The sequence below is a fragment of the Daktulosphaira vitifoliae genome, unplaced genomic scaffold, assembly GCF_025091365.1.
Source record: "Daktulosphaira vitifoliae isolate Bord-2020 unplaced genomic scaffold, ASM2509136v1 Scaffold_4, whole genome shotgun sequence".
NCBI classification, from domain to species: Eukaryota; Metazoa; Arthropoda; class Insecta; order Hemiptera; family Phylloxeridae; genus Daktulosphaira; species Daktulosphaira vitifoliae.
In genome coordinates, this window is record NW_026099575.1 from 28,197,777 (window position 1) to 28,224,910 (window position 27,134).

At 26.2% G+C, this 27,134-nt stretch overlaps 1 protein-coding gene across 3 annotated transcripts; it reads left to right on the plus strand.

The window, feature by feature from the left end:
* The first annotated feature begins 2,422 nt into the window (after positions 1-2,422).
* LOC126904498 (uncharacterized) lies at positions 2,423-6,653 on the plus strand. 3 transcript variants are annotated; one of them, XM_050683579.1, is made up of 5 exons: positions 2,423-2,550; positions 4,013-4,163; positions 5,089-5,554; positions 5,624-5,709; positions 6,105-6,653. In XM_050683579.1, exons 2-5 carry the CDS (start codon positions 4,161-4,163, stop codon positions 6,564-6,566), a joined length of 1,017 nt encoding a protein of 338 aa, XP_050539536.1. In that variant the 5' UTR covers positions 2,423-2,550; positions 4,013-4,160; the 3' UTR covers positions 6,567-6,653. The 3 variants fall into 3 exon arrangements, with proteins under 3 accessions (XP_050539536.1, XP_050539537.1, XP_050539535.1); XM_050683580.1 differs by lacking the exon at positions 4,013-4,163 and adding an exon at positions 5,794-5,845 and having other exon boundaries at positions 6,105-6,211; XM_050683578.1 differs by lacking the exon at positions 4,013-4,163.
* Positions 6,654-27,134: the final 20,481 nt, after the last annotated feature.

Here is a 27,134-nt window from a genome sequence, read left to right on the forward strand (position 1 = left end):
CAATTATCACATCGTAAGCTTGGTAAAAAATAGAATTTATATTTTATGTATCAACTGAATTAAAAGGATTACGCAACTTAAAAATATATTTAAAGCTTTATTGATAAAGATATCCTGGAACAGGAAACTTGGGTTTGAAGTTGTAATGCAAAAAATAATTATTTTAAAGAGTTAATGCTTAGATATCAAATATCAAAAAATTATCACTAACATTATCTGAAAAGTATTTCATCGTGAAAACTTAACAGTAGAGTAATAATTACTCTTAAGTTAAATAACTCTTCAATAACTATTATTGAAAAATAACTGATTTTTAAATTTAAAAAGGAAAAACAATTTGATAAGTGCTTGTCAATTTTCTTTTATTTCAATTAAAATTTTATTTGAGATATTAATGTATTAGTGCGTATCTGTTTTGTGACACCAAGTTAGGATAAAAAATAACAAAATTGTTTTCTTTCCTATAAATATTAAATACCAATTTGTCAAAGTCTACATTATCAAAGTATTTTGTGCGAATGAAACAGGCTAATACTGTCTGTGTTCAACTCGCACGACTAGGCAGATAACTTGAACTACATTAATCACTGACTGCTTAGAGGTTGGGGATCCATACTTTTTTTTTTAATACATATTTTATTTCTTCATCTTGACGGAAATAGGAGTGGCTTTGGGCAGTATATTCATTTTTTTTTTAAGTACATTTAACATATATATATATATAAATGGATTTAACGGAAAAAAAGAATACCATGTGCATTACCGTCACTGACGACGACAGTTGAGTTGTAGTACACAATCTGCCGCTGCCGATCGGACATTTGTATAATTTATTATTTGGTATTGACTGGTTTGTGTGGTATTACTCTAGGGACATATGTATCGCTATATTGAAATATAAATAGGATCCACGCCAATGCAAAATATACAAGACTATTGTTTTTTCTACAAGTCGATAAATTTGACAGTAAAGCTTAAATTATTATCAATGAGACTAAATTTATACTAAATTATTGTAATCAATTTTCTGTGTTATTTATTACTATGAACCTAATAATATTAAAAAATTACTTTATTTCAAATGATAAATAATGAAAAACGATAAACTCATATCTAATATTATAAATGCCATACAAAAATTGTAGAATCTGAAGACTAAAATTATAAGAAATAATTGATATCAAAAGAAAATCAATTAATTGTTTAGGATAGTAATGCAACGTTATTAGTTATTTAATAATAGTTTTTCAATTAATTTACAATGATTAAAATTAAAAAATCGCGGAATGTATCCATCTAAGATTCAAAAAAAAAAAAAAATACAGAATTGATAAAATTTGTTAACAACCACATTTTACAAGTAGTATATATTTTTTAATTAATTGTAAAAAAATTATAATTTAAGGAGTTCAAAATTAAGTATACGATATAATAAAATGTTATTCCAAGTCTATTTGCGGAATTTAGACATTTATCAGTTTCACATGATATCGATGTTAACATTTATCAGGCATCCATTCATTCTGAGAGCAATAATATTTTGTGAATGAAAGAAGATAGGGACACTATGATGACAATCTTTCAAGACATTAGTTTTATGTAAAATTTATATGCGCGGTACCAAACGGAAAAACCGGAAAAACTTCAGTTTTTTCTTTTTATTGATACAACAGAAACACACAAATACTCTGCAGTACAGTGTATTATCTATTTCTCTTACGTTTTTGCTGTTATTCAAAAGAAGTCTCGCTGCACACACGCGATTCTGTGCGCTGACATCCGGCGAGACCGATATTATGTTTCAAATGACGCCAGCAGATATACACAAAGTGCTAAGTTCTCTACAGTTGACTTCTGGTTCACTCTCCGTTCCCTAAATACAATTTATTTTCTAGGTTTAGCATTAGATCATATCTTACATACCGTATTACCGTTGAAAATAAAACGATAAAAAAATTCAAATTCTTGTAGTTTTTTTTTTTATCGTTTTTGAATAAAAATTATAATTCAATCAGTTTTTACGACTATTTATGTCTGTGTTAATTCAAAATGATACTTAAATCAAAAAAATCAATTTAACCCCTTTTTTTATGATAATAGGCAGCAATCACTTAAAGAAAGTTTGTCCATTACGAATAATACGTCTTAAAACTTGAACTAACCAAAGGAATAATGCTATTTAGTAAAGTATTGTCACCGTACCATAATAACAGAGAAATATCTTTTATTTTAAAACTCGCAGTCTACAGAATATTTGAATTTAATGATTTATTGATAATAAATTCATGAAAAAACAAAAGCTGTTGAGTACAAACATCATATAAAATAAATAGTGTATTACTGTGTTTTTACTTGATTCAATATTTTTTACTTTTTTAAATAAAATTCATATTTGAAAATATAATAATGTTTTGGAAAAAATAAGTTTTAGCCAAACGTTACTTTACAAGGGAAATGATTGCTATTATGGAAAACTTATTAAATGAGGTTTTAATCACGAGAAACTTTTGGCACAAAAATGGAAATGTAATTGGTTGTATACAAATTTTGGTAATTAATGTTAATAATTTTATTTCATGAAATAAATAAAAAATTTGAATATCCCTACTTTTTTAGAATAAAAAAATATTTTTTTTTTTTTGTTTATTTGAATATCATAATAAGATCTATATGAAATTAAAACATTTAATTGTAACAATAGAAATTTATAAATAAAATATTAAAAATGTGCATTAAATTTTTTTTTACAAATTTATAGACAGTGAGTCACGAAGATGTCATATCTTCGTGTCTCGTGGGGTATGTCATATACCCAATGAATTTTAATCAAATTATCAGTTCATTGAAATTTATTTAAAAACAATTACTGCTTTGTTAGACTACGTTCCAAGTATATTTTATTATTATTTATCATCAAAAAAATATATATATACATATATAACTTTTTTTTCAAAATTTAAATATAGCTATTTTTGATTCTTTCTTAGAAAAAATGTTTAAGGTTTATTACTATTTTAATACAAGTATTTATAGAGTTCAAAGTATTGTAATATATTTAGTGGGTAAGTAGTGTGGGTGAATGAACCTGTAATGATGTCTAGTTTACTTCTGTAAGTACTTAATTACTTATCCGACAATTTTCATCGTTGATTCAAAATTCGTTGAAATCAATATTTTTTATTATGAATTCGCTATTTCGAAATTTTGAACAAAATAAATTTTTTTCTTATTGGTGATAAATAAAAAAAAAATTGCTTTGAACGTAATATAAGACGACAATAATTATTTAAAACAACGATAATTGAATTAAAACTTATTGGATTTGTCATAACTATGTGATTTATTTCGTATTTGTTTTTAAACTATTTGAATTGTTATTTTAAAGAATATGTATTTTTAAACAATTTGATTTAGAATATAGTAGTTAAGTTTAAAATACGAGAAAAACTTAAATTTATTTGAGTTGTTTACTATTATTAATAATGATATGTTAAATAAATAAAAATTACAGAAAGTATAGTATTTATTATACACTAATGTATACTTATTTTGAAAAATACGAAGTAAATACAGTTTTTACGATTTTGTTATGTTTTTCTATTGGGTTTTTATTAAAAAACTCTAACGTATATACTACACCCAGAGAAAAACCTCGATCTATATAATAAATTCATTGTTCAATTTGATAAATATATCATTACTATTGAATCAATGATATATTTATCAATATGATATTTTTTTTTCTTGTCTTGAACAATAATTATTTATAAGAATAGTAATTTTGTTCGTATTAATAAAACATTATCATTAACCCATGATAAAATTTCTCTTCCAATTTTGATTGAGGTTTTTCTTTGGGTGTATAATAGAGATTTGTGAGTCCTTAATAGAAAATGTCTATTACTTCTTTATTACATATTGTAATAGGGGAGCGTGTTGACAAAAAATACAAAATAATTACGTGATGAATATACAAAATGTATGTGGTAGTAAATGATTTATTTATTTTAAGGCATACGAACATTCAAAATCGTATTACCAGCCTATTTATAGTATTATTACAAGTTACACGTTAATTTTCCAAATCGAAACTTATAATACTACATTAGATAATTCAAAGTAAAGATTAAGCATCATCAAATAGTTATGGACGTCATCTTATGGTAATCAATTAGAAATTATATACATATATATTCCAATTGTTATAAAATTGTGGCTAAAATATTTATGATATATAAGATGAAAACTTTTATACTCCTTAAAAAATCTTTATTAATTAATATTTATGATCAGAACAATTTTTTATAATAAACAATGTCCAGAAGTAATTTTTATTAGGAATACGTGAAATAAGATTTAAATATGCAATTGTTGTGTTATAAAAATTATACAAAAGTATTTATAAAATATAATCCAAGGAATATAATTTTGTTAACAAATATTATCATCATTTAGTATAGATGATATCCGTGGATTTTATTTCAACAGCATTTTTATTAGATTGCTAATTTTATTTTACAAACTCCATTATCGAATTTTGTTTTTAATTTAAATTTTAATGATATTCTAATTTCTTAGCTATCGTTGACTATTTTTAATTATAAGCTGAAATTGATATTATACTTTATCTTAACATTTAATTGAAATTAAACATGGAAACTAGAAAATCTCAAAGATTGGTATGACGTTTTATTATTATTTTTTAAATTATAATTACTTATGTACATAAAATTAATTCATCTGAAATGTTATTTTTGTTTTTCAAATAATTATTTATGAGTTAATCAGGTGTTATGAAACGCCTGTATTTCATTTCTATATTAGGATAATTTAAACTCTTTTTGTATATTTCAATTACCTGAATCATAAAAATATTGAGTTTAGCTTAGATTTAACCATCTAAAAAGGAATAAAAATTTTATATTCATGTGGTAAACTAGAATATGACTTATATATAAAAATTATAGCTTACATTATGTATAGTGTACTATTATATTTATAAAATTATTTTTAACAACTTAGATTTAAGGGTGTAAAGTACTTAAAATAAAACATAATAATAACCTTGAAATAACTCTGATTTTATAGGCTCAAAAACTAAGAAATATCTCATCTGTGTCAGATGTGGTTATTGTCATTGACGATACAACCCCTTTAATTAGAAGCGTTGAAACACAAACGTGTTATAATGACATCGATAAAAAGTTACTGAAAGTAGCAAAAATGTGGTCTTTAAAAAAAATTTCACAAAAAAAAGGCTTAATGACTCTTTTTTTTCGTGGCTATGTTCATGGTTTCTCCTTAAGAAGAAATGTAATGCCTGATTACGACTCTATACCAGAATCACCCAAATGGAGTAAAATCTCTCTGCTCATTGAACAAGAACTCCAAGAAATAATAAAATCCGACAGAGATTGCGATGAACACAGTATAAATGAGAACAATTATTGGAAAGTAAGATATATTTCAGAGAACCCTTTGAAAATGAAACTTTCAGCAAATAAAAGAAAGCGTAGTGTATCATCCAATAAATATGACATTGGGGTCAAAAAAGGTAAATTGCATTTAAATTATTATCAAACCAATATTTTACTATAAAATGTTTGTACATCTAATTTATTAGCATTCAAATTAGAGTTCTCTCCGAGTTCTGAATTAAAAGAGCAAGTTGATATCAACAAAAAAGAAATATCCGTGATTGTGAAGAAGGTATTATTTTATTACGTTGATTAAATATTACAATTAATCATTTTTAAATAAAATTATTTTGACAAAATTTATCTATTTTTCAAGGCCGATTGTAAATTCTTGACCTTATCAAAAGTTGATACACTAATTTCTAATGGTAACTGTTATAACTCAATAATATGACTTTAAAAATATAATAATGTTGTTATAAAAATACACTAAAACTTCAAGAAAGACAAATTGCTTTTTGTATTTGTCTTTTACTTCCAAAAAATATAAAGAATAAATTTTCACTGAAAGTACCAAACTATTTTATTATAATTAAATACTATCAGATATCTGAGTCATTGAGTTTATTTAAAAAATATATTTTTTATAATTATTTTAATATTTACATCAATATAAATATTTGTTAGGAATATGGTTCTGTAGACTGTAAGCAAATGAGACAAAAATTACAGAACATTAAAAGTGAAATACCACAATCAATTGCAAGCGTTAGTACTCAAACAGGTCGTATTAAAATGGACGAAATCGTATTAGAAGTAGCTCAAACGTGGTCCTTGAAAGAAATCTTTAAAACTGAAGGCTATTCCATCATTTTTGACCGCGGATATGTAAGCGGGTTTGCTTCGCGAAATTTTGAAATGCCAAATGGTTTTAACAACGTTCCTGAGTCACCACTTTGGAATAAAATCATAAATCTAATCGATAAAAATCTTTTACCAAAATGTGATTTAACAAAAGTTTTACATTCAACAAACAAAAAACCATCTCGAAAAAAGTCTATTAAGCGTGAGCATATTTACAAAAAAGATGTCTTAGAAAAAATGGAAATAAATTCAGCATTAAATAACCTTAAAAAACATTTTTATTGATTAATAAGTTGATAATCTATTTTCTCATTAAGTTCAATTTTATTACATTTTTTTAAATTATTTTAATGTTGTTTTAGTATTTTTTATGTAAACCATTAATGTTAGAATTTGTTAGATTTTATAATTATTTAATTGATACCATAATTGTATTTATTTTAGTTGTATAGTATATTAATCATTATATGCATTTTTATATTTCATATGTAATTATTTTGATGGCAATTTTGATAAAATATTTTATTATATTTTAAATAATTTTTAAATACTTGATTTATGAATATTTTAATATTTATGTTTATTTATATTTGTTAATCTAATAACAGTATATTCAGTAGCATATTAGGGAATTTAGAATACTGAGACTAATTATACTTGATTCCCCCCTAAAATTTTTTATTGAGTAAAAACAATACATTTTTTTATAGCTTACCCTGAAATAAATGTCTAGCTTAAAGAACAAAGACTATGCATAAACGCAAGAATATAAATTATAAATAACATTACATAAATTTTTACCCGATTTTTATCGGGTTCATCGACTATGTGACGCCTCTAAAAGACTCATGGGCCTCTTTTTTGTTGCATCTTGGGGTAGCTGCCCCAGTAACCTCTTGTATGGACACCCCACTAAGTGTTTTTATTAGTAATTCTACTAATAAAAATACTTTTCTTAATTTTATCACACTATTAAGTAAAAATATACTTAATGAAAAATTATGAAACAAACATTTTTGTGTGTATAAAGTTACTATTATTTATAAAAGACAAATGAAATAATAAAATTCTATATAGTAGATTATAAATGAATTTTCATAAATTTAAGTTTTCCAATTATTTGAACTATGATACATTAACATTGTTACTTTTTTTTTATAAATTTTACATTTTCAAAGCTTCGGTTCAAAGCTGAAAGGGAATTAATTTTAATATGATATATATATATATATATATATTTGTCTCGTTACCACTTTTTCTCAACCAAACAGTTTCTTTCAACAACACGTCCAAAGTCCAATGGTCGTCTCTAGTTGAAGACATTACTCACAAAAATTAAAAAAAATTTTCCTCGTTCCCTGTAAATGAGAGAACCCCCCAAAAAATTATAATTTTAAAAGTTGGCCATAACTTTTTAAAAAATAGATGATTAGAAACTATATTTTTTTAAAAATACCTTAGGTATTTATCTATCCTTTGGCATATTATTTTTTAGAAATCTAACTGAAAATGGCAACTTTTTCGAAATATTTTTTGAAATCGTTTCAGAAATACTAATACTTATATATATTAAATTAAAGCTTGTAAGTGTAAATGTCTGCCGTAGTTAAAAATATGTTTAAATTCTCGATTTAAAATTTTTGATTTTATATTGCTATAACTTTTTTAAAAAATGAATGTATCAATACAAAGATTTTTATATATACCTCTAGACTTTTCACCTCGTGGTGAAAACGAACATTAAAGTTAAAACAAATTGTATTTTTTTTTGTAAAATTTCAAAAAATTTATTACATTATTGTACAAAAACTTATTTAAATGTGTTTTAAAAAAAAGTGTGTAAACTACATTAATGTATTAAGAACAGGCTGGTCAGGAGATCATTCCCCTCTACATTTTTTTTTGAAAAATATTTATTCAAAAATGAACATATCAATATAATTCTTTTTTATATAGATGTTTGATGTCTTTACTTATCATTTGGTATATTTTTTTTTTGACTTTAAACCTGTATAAATTTTTGTTTTTATTTTAAAATACCTTATTAAAACAAATAGTAATGAGGCGTCGATGATACTTCTGTCTATCACGCTCAGGGCATGAGGTTCGAATACCTCCCGAGGAATTAAATTTTTTTTGAATTGGAATGTAATTAAAAATTTATTTGATTTCTATCTCATTTAAACTAAATAAATTCAATGAATATCAAGGACCCTCTAAATGGTTTTTATTTTATGTCATTCATTTTCTTCAACTCTAATTTGACCATATAGTATTTAGTTGATGATATTACCCTCAATAATTGAATAAAATTTCCCCTTTATTAATTAAAATATAACTTAGACAAATATGAAAAATGAAATTCATTCATTTCTATTGTATATAAATTATTTATTGTCGAATAAGGTTTAATACGATAATAGGTTTCAATTACATAGTGAAATAATTTTACTATGTTATTTATTATTTTCTTGACTCCATCTGTGTGATCTATTATCAGTTTATAATAAGCCAATTTTTTTAGATGCCGCATGAATTATTTCTTAAACATTTTTTTTGATTTTCACCAGAATGTACCAATAGAATTTTCCAATTATAATCAATTTTTGTAATAAGGTTAATTGAGTTGATTTCTAGTGTCGATGAGAAGCTAAGAAGGTATATTAATCTTGTGATGGTGTGCTTTTTTATTTGTCTGTCCATAAAATTTTTCAATTTTCACTTGATTTAAATGATCAATACGTCAAAAAATTCGATTTATATTTAGTTGAACTTATAATCACCAAATATTGGAAAAAATCCTATAATTTAGAAAATTTAGACAAATATCTCAAAATTACGCAACTATAAAAGACGGTCTGATTTAAAAAAAATGAACGCATTTTTATGTTATACTGCAGATATGAAATTAGCGCGAAAAATTGATCGAAAAATGTATATTTTAATTGTCAGATATTATCTACACTTGTTCCACTATGCCACGATCCCACTGCGTTACCATTTTTTATTTTTTTTTTTCCCAATCTAAAACTAATGTATGTATCTGAACTGTAGAGTACGTCATAATTCATGCATAGGCTTTGTCTCCAACTGTAGTTACTAAAATAAAAAGAAATGCACTTTTTTTTATAAAAATCCAACTGGACATCATTAACTTGGATATGGTAAAAAAAGAGAACATAAAAAAGACTCAGACGGCAATCGTGTTTGGTATTTTGAAAAATTATCTTTTTTGTCGGATTTTATTGCCCGGTTCGGTCCCAAAATATCGGCTGCGGCCACCGTTCCTGTGAGCTTTTAATACTGATGTATGGCGGCGGCCCGAGGTTGTGGCCGAAGCATTCGCTGTTTAAGTGGCTTTATCCCGCTCATATATTATTGCCGCGCGCGCGAACCGGCCGCCAAGACAAGCGGAGAGGCCGACCGGATAAATCCGAATGCTCGGCGGATTAACCGTGTGCGCACACGTTCTCATACATATTACACTAGAGCAGGCAGCAGATTATTCACTTTCGGACAGCATTATATTATACCCCCGAAGGCTCTTCTCGGACGCAACATCTGCACCAACAGCACCCCACAAACGCCGCACTCTGTTCGCAGTACACGAGGTCGTCCCAATCGTTTAATTGGTTTCCTTTTGTACGGCCCCACAAATCCCTCTGCATTTTCCAATTGAGAACGGTTACCGAATATATTATTCGTGTACGAGGTGTGCGCACGTCATGTTACAATAAATCTGAACGCGCCACCTACTGCACAAAAATAAAGCGTATAATTAACTGTAAATTATGCTAAACGATTACATCTACATTGCTATTAGCGCGCGGCAAAAAACCAACAAAACTACCTGTTTATTTATTGTACAGTGTTTATTACACACTCTATCGGCATCCAGAGCAAACAAGTTGTGGTGAAACGGACCCATAATGTAAAATATCTCCGTGTAACGCCGATAAGTTCCATCAACGTTCATGTACAAGTGCAATGTAAAAAATGTCCACATTTCGTTCAACTAGTGATATTGCGCGGTGTATTTTCACTATAGAAAATATGTTTGTAAAAAAAAAAATGTCGGTGAATAATTTCATTTGAAATTGACTATCGAATCTCACTGAAATAACTAACACACATTTAAAATTATGAAAAATGCCGAGTTGTATTAATAAGTACCGATCTAATAGTCCTGTAATTCGTTTATTTAGTCGCTATCTATTATACGATTTCGGTCGTAGTACTATTTAATACTATAGGTAAAGATAATTATGTGTGAACAGCTTTATGACTAATAAAACTTTTAACGACTTTTAATTGTTAACCGAGTGCCGTTATAGCTAATTATTATTACTCGTGCTTACAAATCCACTTGCACTGTTGAATATCATTGTTATTATTTACTGAACAGATGTACGGGCAACTCCGAGAGTATAATGATATTTTAAATGCGTTCGTATAAAATATTGGTACTTGTTGGCATTGATGATTTTGTCACATATTACACCTAAACTTATCTATGTAACAAAATGTGTAGTAAAATTAATTTTTATACTCGTGCTACAAGAACACTTTATAATTTATTACACTTAAAAAACTAGAAGTAACATTACTTAATAAAGTTGGGATTCGTTATTCAAGCGAGTAGTATTTCATTTTAAAGTTTATATATTAAATTAGGATTAGGTTTTATAATATCTGTAATTTATGTATCAAAAAATTATTACCAATGATTTATGGAGGAATTTAGTTGAAGAGATAACTACTGAAATGGTTAATCTACCACCAATACTAGGTATGATGTTTAGGATTGGTATTTAAATATGATAATGTCGATGAGAATACTTATCTATAAATTTAACCACAAGAAACTTTATAAAAAGAAATAAAACTATCACTAGGGAAAAATTTCACTTGCGTATCAAATCTGAAATATTTTACGGTAAAACTATGTTGATGATTTTCTTAGTCGTTGCTAATGTGACTAAAAATCTCAAGAATTTAACTGAAAATTTGTCAAACATTATATAAAATACTCATTAAATGTCCATCAACTTGATTGATTAGAAAAATATTTTGTTTTATATTCATAAAACAAATTATTAATTTATTCGTTTTACGCGACTAAAATAATATTTAAATTCGACTTATTATTGGATATCTTAAATGTTTTTCCACTATTCTTTGTTTTATGTCTGTTGATTCATTGAATTACTTTTGTTTTCGTGGGTTCACTTGTATGCCCCCGGTCGCCTTCAACTCGCAGCGCCCTCGTTTGATAGGTCCACACCACTCACAAACACACACACACACACAACCGCACAATTCGGCTCTCCAGGTGATTTATTTACTGTCATGCCGACGAACTTGGAATTGGAAGATATAGCCGAGCAGCACAACACTCGGATAACCGTTTGGATATGGCCGGTTCCGTTTGATTTCCTAATTTATGCGTAGCCACAAAAACCTCGCCAGAGATTTATTACTCTGTGGTCGTCGCCGAACGTTTCTTCTTCCCCTTCATCCTCCTCTCCCCTTTATAACCGTCCAATTTTATTTTAATATTGTTATTTAAGTCTGCGTCAAGCATTATATTATTCCAATGAATACTGCTTGTATGCTCTCCGGATGTTGAATAATAAGACTTGGTCGTTGCTTGTAAAAAATAACCTTAAAAAGGAAACAGTACACTTTAACACCTTTGAAATACCATCAAGTCTACAAATGTAAAGTCTATTATTTAAAGATTTTCACAAATTTCCATTACCTATTTCGCATTTACTTTCAAGCTATTTTTTTATAACTATCATAAAATATATCCCAGTTATTAAAAACTAGTTTTATTTATTATTGTTTCTTTTTAAACATTAAACTGATTTATTTTCAATTTTTCTCCTTTTTACTACATTAATTGAATTGGATTGCGTTATTTTTGTGAATTTGTAAAGTTCAATTGTTTTTTTTCGGCTATATTGTAAAAAAGTGTAATAAAACAATTTTCTAATACAAATGACTCAGCTACATTGCGATCTTTAAATTAAATGATTCACGAAGAGTGTGTTTTAGATTTTGTTAGTTTATTTTTTCACTTTCTATTTGTTAAGTCAAACACATCTTTTAATAATTAAATTACTCGTGGGCAATTCTCATGTGTTTATATCTATATGTAAATATTAATTTTTTTCAGACAAACATACTTCAATTCGCGTAACAATCGTAGAAAAAATCCTCTTGTTAAAACTACTTGAACTCGTTTAAAAATCCACCTGTAGTTTAATTTCGCCAGGATATACCTCATAGAAAACTGCTTGATCGATAGTTATTTTGTTGACTTCAAGTGTATCGTATAAGAACTTTATAAAATATTTCTTTCTCGGTATTTAATAACAAAACAAGTATATTATTCGTTCACTGCAAAATTCAGTGTGTACTGATTAAATTTTACGCTGATGACAATTGTTTAAATTGCTTACAATTTTTAGAAGTAGTTGGAAATAGTGTCATTTACCACTGACTTCTCATTAATAATAATTAACGTAGATGCTTTTTAAAGATGAAAATGTTCTCAAGTTTACTATACTCAATACTCTGTTAGTTATCTTCTGGCGGGTAAGAAGTTAATTAATATTAACGACTCACGTGAATATTTGTAATATTAGGTAAACAGGTGTTATACTACTCTTTGGATGACGGGTACGCGCAACCGAATGATTTAGATAGTCCAGTGTAATGAAATTTAAGCCGTCTACGATTTATGATTCCATCGACGGNATTATCTTCTGGCGGGTAAGAAGTTGGCCCGTTAATTAATATTAACGACTCACGTGAATATTTGTAATATTAGGTAAACAGGTGTTATACTACTCTTTGGCTGACGGGTACGCGCAACCGAATGATTTAGATAGTCCAGTGTAATGAAATTTAAGCCGTCTACGATTTATGATTCCATCGACGGGGAAAAACAATTTTTCAAAGTATACACGCGTATAAATAACGTCCTAACAAACGCGTAGTGGGCTCATTTATTATTTAATAATCTATGTCATTAAAGGGAATGGCAAAAATTAAAATTGAATTTTTCTATTTTATTGGTGTATTTTGTAAAAATACTTCTTAAAAAGTATACTGAATAAATATTGTATAACATTTAGATTGTAGCGAAATTCCATGACCTAAAGGCTTAAAACCAAAATTTAAATACGTTTATTCAATATTTTCGATAATTTAGGATATATTGGTTTCTGAAAATTAGAAGAGTTCGTACAAAAACAAATCCAGATGAAGAAATAAATGATATGTGTGATAATACTAAATGTTGTGTCTTCTACCCATTGAAACACCAAACCGATAGCGGTAACGCCTTTATTCAGTACACTCTAGAAAAGACAATATGGGGCCCTACACTTTTTAGCGGATCATTAAAATATTGTACACTTCCTAAATGCTTTTGTTAACAATGCTCTCTTGTAGTCAAAAAGTCCCTTAAACTAACATTAAAATTATAAACAATGGGTACAACCATTCAGTAACACATTATGTGTAAGAAACGTGTATTTGATATGAGGGGAGTTTTGATTTACTCGGTAGCCGTACGTGACAGGTTTGAGATAAAATAAAATCTCCTACTACATTAAAGTTTGGTCATGAGTCAATTGGCAGTAATCAGTGAATAAAAATGAATAAGCCAATTAATAAATAATGAATATTTTTTTTTTTTATGAAAAAAACTTCAATTACGATTCTGTAAATGGATAGAAATATATAACGTTAAAAATTGTTTGAATCATTGGGATTTCTCATGGTAAAATTATTAGAAAACAATTGTAAAATCGTCGATTTTGAAACCTTACTTGAGTTAAATTTTTCAAATAAATATTACCTCTCTAATTATTTGTTTGTAGTAGTCTAATATTTTAAATTTATACAATGTTTATTTTTTTTTTGTAATTTTGGTACATAAATATAACTACAAGTATGTCACATACTTACAAAAACCACTTAAATTGTTTATTATTTACTATGTTGGTCGATGTTTGAAATGTTAGTGGTGGTTGATAATGCGGTTGTTTGATATCATCGAGAACACAACTGAAATCGTTATACTTGCACACCTCTTTTGGACATAAATTAATAGCTAAAGCAAAAGACATGACGGTCGACATACAATTAATCTTAGAGTACTGCCGTGACACATACACATTCACGAACCGACCCATACCGCAACGCCTTAATCGAAAATAAATAATCAGGATGAGCTATTACCAAAGAAAATCTCATCCAACCCGATGCGGTGGGTATATTATACAACAGCACACGCTCAGTGAAGATTTAAGTCGAGATTTTCTAGCAAGTAATATTTATTACAGTTTTTTTTCATTTTTGTCACTTCAGCTCAGCGTTTTCTAAGTACACTAGACCTTATGAATCTAGATTAGTGAAGAGGTTTTTCGGCATTGACTTGTCTTCCGTACTTCTGTCTATAACCGTCTCTCCTAAACGCATATAAAATATATAAATAAACATAGACTGCTTTGACTGCAGCGACTGTTCGAGAACACAAACGCAATAATGTATTATTTGGAGTGTCTGGCTTTTTTTAAAAAACTATAAAAAAACGATTTTCATGGTATATATTTCTTAGATAGATTATTAATCAGTCTGGATGAAAGGAAATACGATCAAAGATGACCATGGCGCGACGAATCTATTCGTCGGAAAAAAGCAACACTAAATAATTCTTAAAACAACTCAATTGAAAATCGATAAGACATTCTTAAAACTATTATCAATTATGCAAATTAAACAGAAATAATAAATTATATCACGACTGTATCACGCGTTTTTAAATACAACATTTTTAAACTTCGCATGTAAAATATTCACCTCCTTAAGATTGCTATTTCATTTTTAATAATAATTCAAAAATGTTTTGAATTACTTCTATACATATATACAAATATATATGTATTTTAAAAGCTATTAAAGTGGTAAAATAAAATGAAAATTTTATTGAATATTAAATAGTATAAAAATATATTAATTTTATATCATTTAATTTAAGTTAATTTATTTATCATATTTATAAATTAAATCTCTTTTAAAACCAATTATGTAATTACACTTAAATATATAACATTTTATTGTACAATTTAATTTATTTCTATAATTTTCTTCAACAAATATTAAAAATAACAAGTAAAGTAAAATCCAAAATGTTTAGTAATTAATTGTACACTAGGAGAATACTACAAAAGAGTGAAAATATGTGATATCAAATATATAAGACATCGTTATGTTTTTGATAACGAAAAACTTATTACAATTTAAATAAATTATAATAAATAAATATATTTTTCAAAATAATATTATAATATTTTATGTAGGTAGAAGTGGCCTCTAGTCTATTCATTATGCTTTTCGGTTTAAATATTTTTTTTAAATAAAATTTCATGCTTATAATGGCAAAAATAACTAGTCTTTAATTTATATTAAATTCAAATATTGGTGTACATATGTAATTCATTAAATAATCTATAAAATTACTTAATTTTTACAAGTTGAATAATTCATAACTATATCCAAAAATGTTATTTTGGAAAAACGTGAGATGTAACCCTTTAATTATAATCTATATTTACTATCTCATAAATTTTTAAGGTGATAACTTTATAATAAATTTAAATTCATATTAATTGAATCATGTACAAAAATTTGTATTGAAAAATCATAAATTCAAATGGTTAATTCATTTCAAATTTGAATTTCACGCGAAAAACAAGTATATAATTTATTATACTAAGAATACAAAACTTATTCAGATGTCTGTAACAATAATTCAGGTAGTTTTAAAATATATATTTTTCTTTATTGACAAAATATAAATAAAATATCATATTTGTTTGGATATATTTTGATAGTTTAATAATACGCCTCAAAATAATTATGTGCTGCTGCCTAGAATATATAAAAAGATTAATTCTAGATCCACTTTATTAAAATCTTTCAAAAGTTTTACATGTTTATCAAATTTAAATTTCATTAAATCAAAAAGTATGAATTTAATTTTAATTTTGTCAACATTTATAATATTTTACAAAATTTCTGATTCATGTTGTAACAATAAGCCAACAAAACATAGGTTAGATTATATTATAAGTCGTTCTGCATGGATAAATTTGAATGAAATTTTATATTATTATGATCATAATGCAAATAACAAACATTTCTTTACATATTTTGTAGAACATTCAAAATTTGATTGGAAATACAAACAAAGTAGTATCATCTTAAATTAACTTTATGTCTGTCTTATTGAGCAACTCTATAAAAAGTATTCAAATGCAGCAAATCATTATAAGAATAATTCAATTAACCACAAAGTTAAATTAAATGGATTACAAAACGTATGGAGAAGTATAATCATGTTGAAACCTCTAATAAACCATATGATAAATGCCCTTAAGTTTTTTAATTTAGAAAAAACAGCTGTGCTAGATAATCTTGAAAATCTGAAAAAATCGATTAGTGAAATCTCTGTGGATGAGACGCTTAGTGAAGATGAAATAAATGAGAAATTTGAGCAAATATTCAAGCTTGTAACATTTGAAGATAGTTCTAAGAAATTTAAAAGTAAACACAATTATGACGATTATAGGGAACCAATTATCATTAATTTTATTAACTCCTTATGTGGTGTTAAGGGTATGGAAAAACAAGATGACATATTTATAAACCCCGACCTATACAATATTCAAAAAATAATTAAAGTTGGCATCCATGTTTTTTATTTTAAGTTTGGATTAAATTTAGGTAGCTATGAAAGATGGCTAAAAATAATTTCAACTACTCAGAGAACTCCAGTCTAAAAATTAAGTGTATCTAAATATATTATGTCAAATGTGTGTTGTTTTTTTTTTTTTTGAGAATAAATGCATTAATTTAAGTAATATTACAATTAATTTAAACAAAAACTCATGGTTCTGTGAAATGTTATTTAGCAACAATTTATTTTTATTTTATTGTAATACTACGTTACTAACTTAATATTAATAATAAAAATCGATCAAAGTGGGGTCGCAGCTGAAAAGTGACAAACATTGATAATGTCATATAGTAATTAAAATCACCATCGTAAAATACAATTTGATGTAAACTTGTAGATAGTGTTTAATTTTAAGAAATCGATGGATTATTCCAAAAGTAAAATTAATTCCTATTTCCTTTATTATTTCTGATTAGTAGTTTTTTGATTTAGAAGTATAGTATATAAATAAATATTTATTATGGCATTTAAATATAGTATGAGATTGATATTTTATAATTTAGTATTGACATTTTTTCGGAGAATTTATAAAAAATTATAACGTAGTTATTACTTATATGGCACACGTGTATAAAAATCGAAGGGCTCAACACAAAACTTTTTAGATAATAATTTGTTGTTAATTATGAAAAAATGGTCTGCAAAAAATTTTCATCAGAGTCAAAAATATACTTTTATTTCCTGCCCCCCTGTGGGCCGGTAAAGAGTTAGATTTTCAAAAAAAATATACCAAATGATAGGTAAATAAATAATGTATCTATTAACAAAAAATTATTTCTATTCATCTATTTTTCAAAAATTTATGCCAGATCTAAGTAAAAAAAATTGAAAAAATGTTGAAAATTAGCAATTTATAAATTCGTAATTTTTTTGGAGATTTACTTCATTTACGGGAAACGAGGGAAATTGTTTTCTGGAAGTTATAAAACGTAAGATAGTATTCAATTCTATAATAAAAAAAATATATTATACGTTATATTATGTTAATCATAGTTAAACAATCGCTTTGTATATAAAGTTTATTTATAAAAAAAAGTTCACAGTTCTGTAATCATATTTATTATATACCAAGTGCTTATTACACTTAAATAATATTAAATTGCTTAAAATTAAAATTATACTTATACTATAATGTTATGTTAAACACGATATCGTTAATGGAATAAGAAAATAAAATATGTTTATTAATATATGAATTACTCAATGATAAAAAATTCTGAAATTTTTATTCAACTAAATTTAAAGAAATAAAATATTATATTTCAAAATAACAAATAAAGTCTCCAATATTAAATAAGTTTTATATTTTAAGTATATCTTATAGTAATAATAATGGTGCATATTAATAAATCAATAAGTGTCACAATAGATGTTTTAGTTTTCTACTTGTATACTAAGGGAGCCCCTTGAGATGAGATGATATTAATTATAACGGCTGTTTGTAACAATATAATATAAGACTTCTTAAGTTCTAGCCAATGCTTGAAGTTGGCTCGACTCTCCGGAGAAGGCTGACCGAAAAGAGCAATGATAATGGAGGACGGGCAGCCCAGGTCAAGAGATAACAATGAGTTATCGTTACGCTGGGACTCGATGGGACACGCTCAACTTTGAAGGGATTATTTATGACCAGAGTTTTCGAAAGCCTTGAGGGATCTTTATTCACATATACATAGATACTTCTGGGTATTAAAAAGTTTAGTGTCTATTTTGCATACAGCCACTCATTTTTTTAGTAACTTTTCCTAGAAACTTTCCATTACATTTATTTATTATAAATTTAATATTACAACAACATGTACAAGACCATAACTACTAAATGAGTTTTCTAAGAAGTTTATTAAAGAAAAACCTATCCCATCCCTACAACTTTACACATTTTATTCGTAGTATGTTAGTATAGGAAAGTACATTTTTCAAGTTGTGTATTAGGACGCAGTTTGATCATTAAAAGATAGCTTCACTCAATTAAAAGTTCAGGGAACATATACTGGGAAAGTCATATGACTTTTTAAAGCCGTACATTTATAACCAATCGAAAATATCGAAAGAGAATCAGTAGTTTTATTAAAAAAAAGAGAAAAAAAATATAAATGCTAGAAGTTATGTGCCTTAATAATAATAAAATCATTATATGATACATTTTGTCAAAAAAAAAACTTTTAACAGGTCGTATATTTGAAGAAAAACCTTTCATTACGATTACGAATTTTAATTATACTGTATTACTTAAATGATAACTAAAAATCGAATAAAAAATTATAATATATTTTAAAATAATAACAATAAGTAAATATACAATTAATTAATAATAATGCATATATCAAAACCTTAAATACCAAAATAAAAATCATTCTGAAAATTTGGCTTCTGTTACAAATATTTTTTTTATAATTTTCAAAAGGGTTTCGGTTTCAAAAACTGGTTTTTCAGTTTTCGATTGTTAGCCCTCCTTATACATCGCAAGGAACATTTGTAGTTAGATTGAATATTTTTTTTAATGTTCTACATTAATAAATTCTTGTTAAAAAAATTCTTATATTCAATAATGCGTTGAAAATAATATTACATTAGCAATTGATATTATTATTTTTACATTTACGATTATATCCAATCTATAACTTACTTTTAGTAAGAGTTATAAATTATACACCGATAATAATATTGGCCATTTATGTGATAAAAAGGAAGTGTACAGATGAAGCGGACATTGGGCTTCTTTGTTATCGGTCAAGCTCGTCTCCTATATATTTATATACGCCCATAAATGTATACAAAATAGAGAGCTGCGCTATACATAGATATAAGTAACATATCAGAATGAAAGAGCGGAGCGGCGAAAAGCGTATAAAAAGAAGAAAAAGACCGAGGAAGATATATCGAAAGTCCTGTTCGGAAGTTCAACTTTTGAGTTATAAATCAACTAGGCTTTGAAATCCCGCATTGCAGGCGCTGATATATTGGACCGGGCCACGTTTCGCCAGCTTTCTACCCTTCATCTTGATTCTAGTTTGGCTTTTTTCCTCGTATTTATTTATGGTTTCCCTCCTACTCCGTTTCGCTAAGTTCTCGATTATGCTTCATATGGCCACCACCGCAAACCCAACGACTTTGATCCTCTTATCGAGTATTTTACAGTACTAGTCTAAGCGTCCATGTCCATTTGTATCATTAAAATTAGTGGATCTCCTAAAGTTTAAAGAGTAAAATTTTACTCATAAATATTTTTTGTGAACAAATTACCCAACAGTATAAATAAAACACATAAATTTCGAATATTATTCAACTTTAACTTTACCCTTTATTTTTATTACATACCAAGTAATTCTCTTAACACTAGCCACTCAATTTCTCTTAAAACAATAATTATGTTAATAGCATTACTTTTGGTATTTTGAGTTTCATATATTTCTCAATTTATCAGTCATAAAGGGTGAAAAATTAATTTTTTTCGATAGAAACATGCATATTTAATTAACTTATAAAATAATAAAATTATGTAATTATGAAATAACCGATCCATTAGAATTTCTAAACCAGTACTTCAAAAGTTATTAACATTTTTATACCTAGATGGGAGGAGAGGTGCGGACAAGAAATATATAATTATAAATATTGTCAAACCCACGCCTCAACTTCAGTCTATATTTTAAAATGGTAATTCTTCTGAAATAATAAGTTATAAATTGTTATTAACAAATCATTTTTTTACATAGTTCATTTTTTATTTTATAATCTAGTTAAATATGTCTATTGTAATTTAAATAATAAAGTAGAAACACTAATTAGGTATTAAAAATGAGTTTAAAAAGTAATTAATAACTGATATATAAAACTAAAAGATAACAAAAAATAATTCTCTTAACATAATTATTATTTTAAGGGAAATCGAGTGGCTAGCGTTAAAAAAGTCGCCTTGTATAATTTAAAAATTATAAAATTGCATTGATATCGTATATGATATAAATTTTTTTTTTTTTACAAATTTCTTATAATTCCTTTTGTAAAATATAATATTTAGAAATAGAATTTACATCGAAGAATAATAATGATATCGTCAGAATTTTACTGAGAAAATATATGAAATAAAAAATGGAATAGATCATATCTTATATCTTGTGATAATAGTTTTTGCTAAAAAAAACACACATATCTGAACAAAATAATAAGTAGCGCTTAATTTAGTTTTTTGTAAAACCACATTAGTATTTTTGTCAAAAATCAATGAAAGTATACATATAACTAAGGTTTAGTTATAAAAAACCCAGCACAGGGGGGACGCGGCACAGTGGTGACGTGGCATAGTTGGATCAAGTATAATGATATCTGACAGTGATTAAAATCACTATCAAAAAAAAAACGCTTCGATGCAAATCTTTAGATAGTGTTTAATTTTAAAAAAATTAATGGATTATTCCAAAAGCTACATGATCTGCTATTTCTTTATTAATATCCTGATTAAGATAAAGTATGTCAAATGAAAAAGGGATATAAATATTAATTCTCATAAAAAAATTGTATGGATCCATAAACTTTTCAATAAGTTATAGCATTATAAAGTTAAATATAATATGAATAATAAAATCGAGTATTTTCACACGAAAATAGCATTCGGTAGCCATTTTCGCCGTGAAGAAAAGTCCAGAGGTCAAATTTTTTTTTTTCAAATTAAAGTATATTACATTAGCTTTAATTTAATTAAAATAAAATATAAAAATTAATTTAAATAAACTTGAGAATTTTCACAAAATAATAGCATTTGGTAGCCATTTTCACCGTGAAGACAAAATAAAGTCCGAAATTTTTTTTTTACATGAAAAAACATATTACATTAGCTTTAATTTAAGATATATATAAAATTGTCAGACTTTCCGGAACACTTTCAAAATTTAAGTTGAAAAAGTCAATTTTTTGTGAAAAAGTTGTCATTTTGAATCCCCCCCTGTAGGCTGGTAAAAAGTCAGATTTATAAAAAAAATATACCAAATAATAGGCAAAGACATCATGTATCTACAAAAAAAAAAATTATATTGATCCATACATCTGTCAAAAAGTTATAGCATTATAAAGTTAAAAATATGAAAAAGAATTTTTTTACAAAAATCGTATTTTTTTTATTAAGTTTAATGTCTGTTTTCACCATGAAGATAAAATAAAGTCCGAAATTTTTTTTTACCATTATAAAGTATATTACANAAATTTTTTTTTACTATTATAAAGTATATTACATTAGTTTTAATTTAAGATATATATAAAAGTGTCAGACCTTCCGGAACACTTTCAAAAGTTAAGTTGAAAAAGTTCTACTTTCTATATGCATTTTTATGTTTTGAATCCCCCCTGTATTTAGGGAAATGGTCCGATTTAAAAAAACAGTATGTCGAATGAAAGATCTATATAAATACTACTTCTCATAAAAAAATTGTAATGATCCATACATTTTTCAAAAAGTTATAGAATAATAAAGTTAAAAATGGAAATTATAAAATCGAAAATTTTCACACAAAAATAGCATTCGGTAGCTATTTTCACCATGAAGATAAGATAAAGTCCGAAATTTTTTTTTTTTCATGAAAAAGCATATTACATTAGCTTTAATTTAAGATATATATAAAAGTGTCAGACCTTCCGGAACATTTTCAAAATTTAAGTTAAAAAAATTAATTTTTTGTGAAAAAGTTGTCATTTTAAATCCCCCCTTGTGGGCAGGTTAAGGGTTAAATTTATGAAAAAAATATACCAAATGATAGGTAATGATAGGTCTATATAAAAAAAAATTATATTGATATGTTCATTTTTGAAAAAGTTATAAAAAATTTCGAAAATAAGCGATTTTTAAATTTGTAATTTTTTTGGTGGTTTCCCCCATTTACGGGGAACGAGGGAATTTTTTTCAATTTTTAAGGGTAATGTCTTCGACTAGATACGATTTGTGATCTTTTGACGTATCATTGAAAGAAATCGGTTCGGTGAGAGCTGAGAAAAAGTGGTAACAGACACAAAAAAAAAAAAAAAAAAACACATCATAGTAAAACCAATACCTTCTCAGCTTCGCATCGAAGCTAAAATGTTTTGTAAGTTAATTGATCTAAAATATGATAAATATTTCCTATATTCTGTGACTTTTACAATTCAATTTATAAATTAACATCTAGCTTTTATTCTCGTACATTCTCCCTTTCTTTCTCATAATTATTTTTCTTCTCTCATGCCTTTGTGCAACGTTAACCAAAGGAATCTATACTCAGAGTTCAAAAGCAACAATATAAAACCGGTAAACGGTGATCATTATACTCAGACAAATGGACATTATGAAAATAACAATTTTTTATTCTCCTAATTCGTTCACCATTATTTTTTAGTCCAACAACTAAATTCTACAATTGACTACGTTGTATAACAAATAAATATGGGCAATGAAATGGGATAGGTGGGAAGAGAGGAAAAAAAGGACATTCATACATCGTGTTCGTTTATGAAAAGGACGAAGAGGGGAAGAAACTGCACGTCTCGCAGAAATTTAAGATAAAATAAAAGCCTCGAGGGCACTTTATCACGTTTGGGTCGTCGCTGAGCACCCGCGCATGCGCATTTTTGATCCTACTGAGGAGATTTATGACACACCATCTCCGGCAATGCAGTGGTAGAAAAACAGGGCGTCTCAACCAATTTTTTCTCTCTGTATAGATATATATTTTCCCGTCTTATTTTCTTCTACTTCGTCTTTTTTCTTCTATATGCCATTTCCACTACACACCCGCAGCTCTCATAGAAATGATAAACTACCGAATTGCTTTCGAAATATTCAAGAAGCAGCCGTCGTGTTCTGGGGACTGATCGTTATCTATCTTTTCCTATCCTCCATTCACAGTGTCTTCATTGGTTGTGACATAAGGATAGTAGGAATAGTGTTATTTGCAACGCATTATACTATATGTGTGGCGTCAAGAAAGATTTTCTACTGTCGTAGAAACACGAACGAGTGTAGCATTCAAAGTACATATTTAAGTATAATGTGTACCAAAAGTCACTATACCTTTTTAAACGTCAACCATCAATAATTGTGAACGTTTTAAACGATGGGTGAGATACCATGTCAATGAATAAAAACTTGTATTTCTGACGTCATCATAATTTTTGTTTTTTAAATAATAGAAACATAGGCATAAATACGTATCTGTATTTGAATAAATTACCTTTTCAAACTCACCAATACATTGCAAATTTGTTAGTTCAACGTGAAATGAATTATTAAAAATTATTTATTTAATAAAATATATATAATTTCTAATTGAACAATTATTGTTTAATTCATCAACATAAATACCAAGAGCATAATTTTATTAAAAATATTTAATTATTAAAAGAATTTTCTGCGTAGTATGAGTTATTTAATTAGCCCTGAAGTAATGCCTCACGGCAGTTCCAGGGCGGCCCACAATAGTGCCGGTCGTGAGAATAAAAAAAGGGTTATTTAATTAGCAAGTAGGTGAATTTATTGTGATTGAATATCTTGTATAAAAAACTACTAATTCATTATCATATTCGAGTACAACGATAATGCTTTTAATGTAAATTAATTTGGTATAATTTACTACACTGAAAAATTGGAGTGGGCCACATCTTCAAAAAATAATTTATGTTCTTTATCACAGTAATCTTATGTCATTTATTTTTTATAGATATCGTTTTACACCCATATATAATACATTAAGTTCACATTTCACTAAAATAACGCTTTTTAAAATAATAAATATAGGCAGCTTATGTAAACTTATTGCTTTCAATAGGCGTGTAATTATGCAAAGAATCCAAGTTGTTGTTTAACATTATAAATTATAATTTGTGAATGTAAAAACAATTTAAAAAGAAAACACCCAAATTTTGAAAGCGTTTAAACATATGCTATTACATAAGTTTTCGTGTTAGTCATTTTCAATGTTTCATGAACATTGTTTTTATTATAATTTATTTATTAATATTAGACAATTGCAATTTATCAATAAATTAAGCTTTAAAATTAAACCTCAAAAATTACATTTTTTTTTTCAAAAACACTTAAAATTTTCATAATTTTTATATACCATATGATTTTTAAAAACAGTCATGTTTGAAAATTTAAAATCAAGAAATATTTATCTACCTATAGTAGATTATAATTATACCTAACTTAATTGATTCAAATAGTGATTATTCAAAGTAAATTTATTAATAGAATCAAAATACAGTTTATAACTACTAATTTTATATTGGTATAGGCTTACTATACTACTATAAAATAGATAAACAATAATTATACAATTATATTATAAAAATATAATTACTAAAATGTAAATAGATAAACTTCCATTTCTTTTTTTTCGCATACAAATGAATTAACAATAAAAATTTATGACTGTAAAAAATAAATGAATATAAAGTGTAATTTATAAAACTCTAAAATATTAATACAAATAACAAAAAAACAAATAACTTAATGTTAAATTTTTAAAGTACTTTTTAAAATAAACTTGAAAGGTTATATTTACTGATACGAATGGAAAAATTTCATATTGATGTGTGATATCATTTATAAGAAATTAAACTGTAGTATATTCTATTTTTCGTTTATGTTTAAGGAGTTACTGAAGATGAACTAAAAATTCCTATTCATAATATATTGTAAAATAATAGTTGTATAATAACAGAATAATTGTTCAACTATGACTCACACAATATTTTTAAAATTTAAAACATAACATAATTAATAGACAATAATATGTATAAATAAAACTATTTGAAGAGTACGCAATATAGATTAAATAATTAAATACATAGGTAGGCCTGGTAGAAATCCAGTACCTTAAACCAAGATACCACAACTCTGCATAATTTACTGAGTATTATTAAAAATACAGTTATATAATAAAATTGAATACTTGTTCAGATTCCAATAAAAATAAAACAACGTTTAAATCATCAAAAATATTCAATAAATTATTATAAAATATTTCAAAACGTTGAAGTGGTCCTAAATTATTGTCGTATTCCGATGTTTCGTTATCAAACAGATATGAACTGTAGTATTTTTCAAGCCATTTCTTATCAGTTTCTGAAAATGTTGATTCTTCAAACCAATTAGAGTTATCTTCTAGTGATGCAGATACTCCTCTAATTGAAACACTACTTAAACATGCAACATTTGATTTGTTTGTTATTTTCAACAACGATTGTTCCATTTCAATTATTTTAACTATGTCATCAATATTATTTTCACCATCAATATTTTGTATATGATTATAAAATAATTGAGCAATAACATTAAATCGAATATTTATACTTCTCGGGGTATTCAATTGACTTAATAATTTTAAACTTCGATGAATATTATTCTGTAAATCTTCATTAATTGAAGTTGTTTTTGCCGTTTTAACGTCAACAAGTATGTTTTTCATATTTTCATAAACAATAAACATAATAGATTTTATTACAAATAATTGATATTTAATAAGATATCTTGGTTCAATATAGTTTCTCAAAAGATTTTGGATATTTCCAAAAGTTCTTACACCATCAACCCATAATGTTTTGAGGCTACTAATTGATAAAAATTGATTATCCGTTTCAGATTCATTAACAATAAATCCTAACATTAAATAATTTATACTATACCATGTTATGGAATCATCCAATGTATTATTCCTTTGAGACAAAGTATTATTAGCATTAGAATTTTCTAGCATTAAACCTTCAATGCATTTTGCCATTTCTATATGATTCAAACGTCTATTACAAGTTTCATTTATTTTTCTTTTAATATATTTTAGTTCTTCGGTGTCAGCAACATTTAAAATACAATGTTCTACAAAAAATTGTTCAGCAAAGTTGATAATTAAAAGATGATATCTTCGTAAAATACCGATTTTAGTTAATACGTAAGACATTGGTTTATATGGTGAGATATTAATTATGTCTAGAAAATCTCTGTTATTTACAAGTAAAGTCAAAGAATAATATAAACTAATAATTTTACTGTTTAAATGGATTTTAAAGTTATA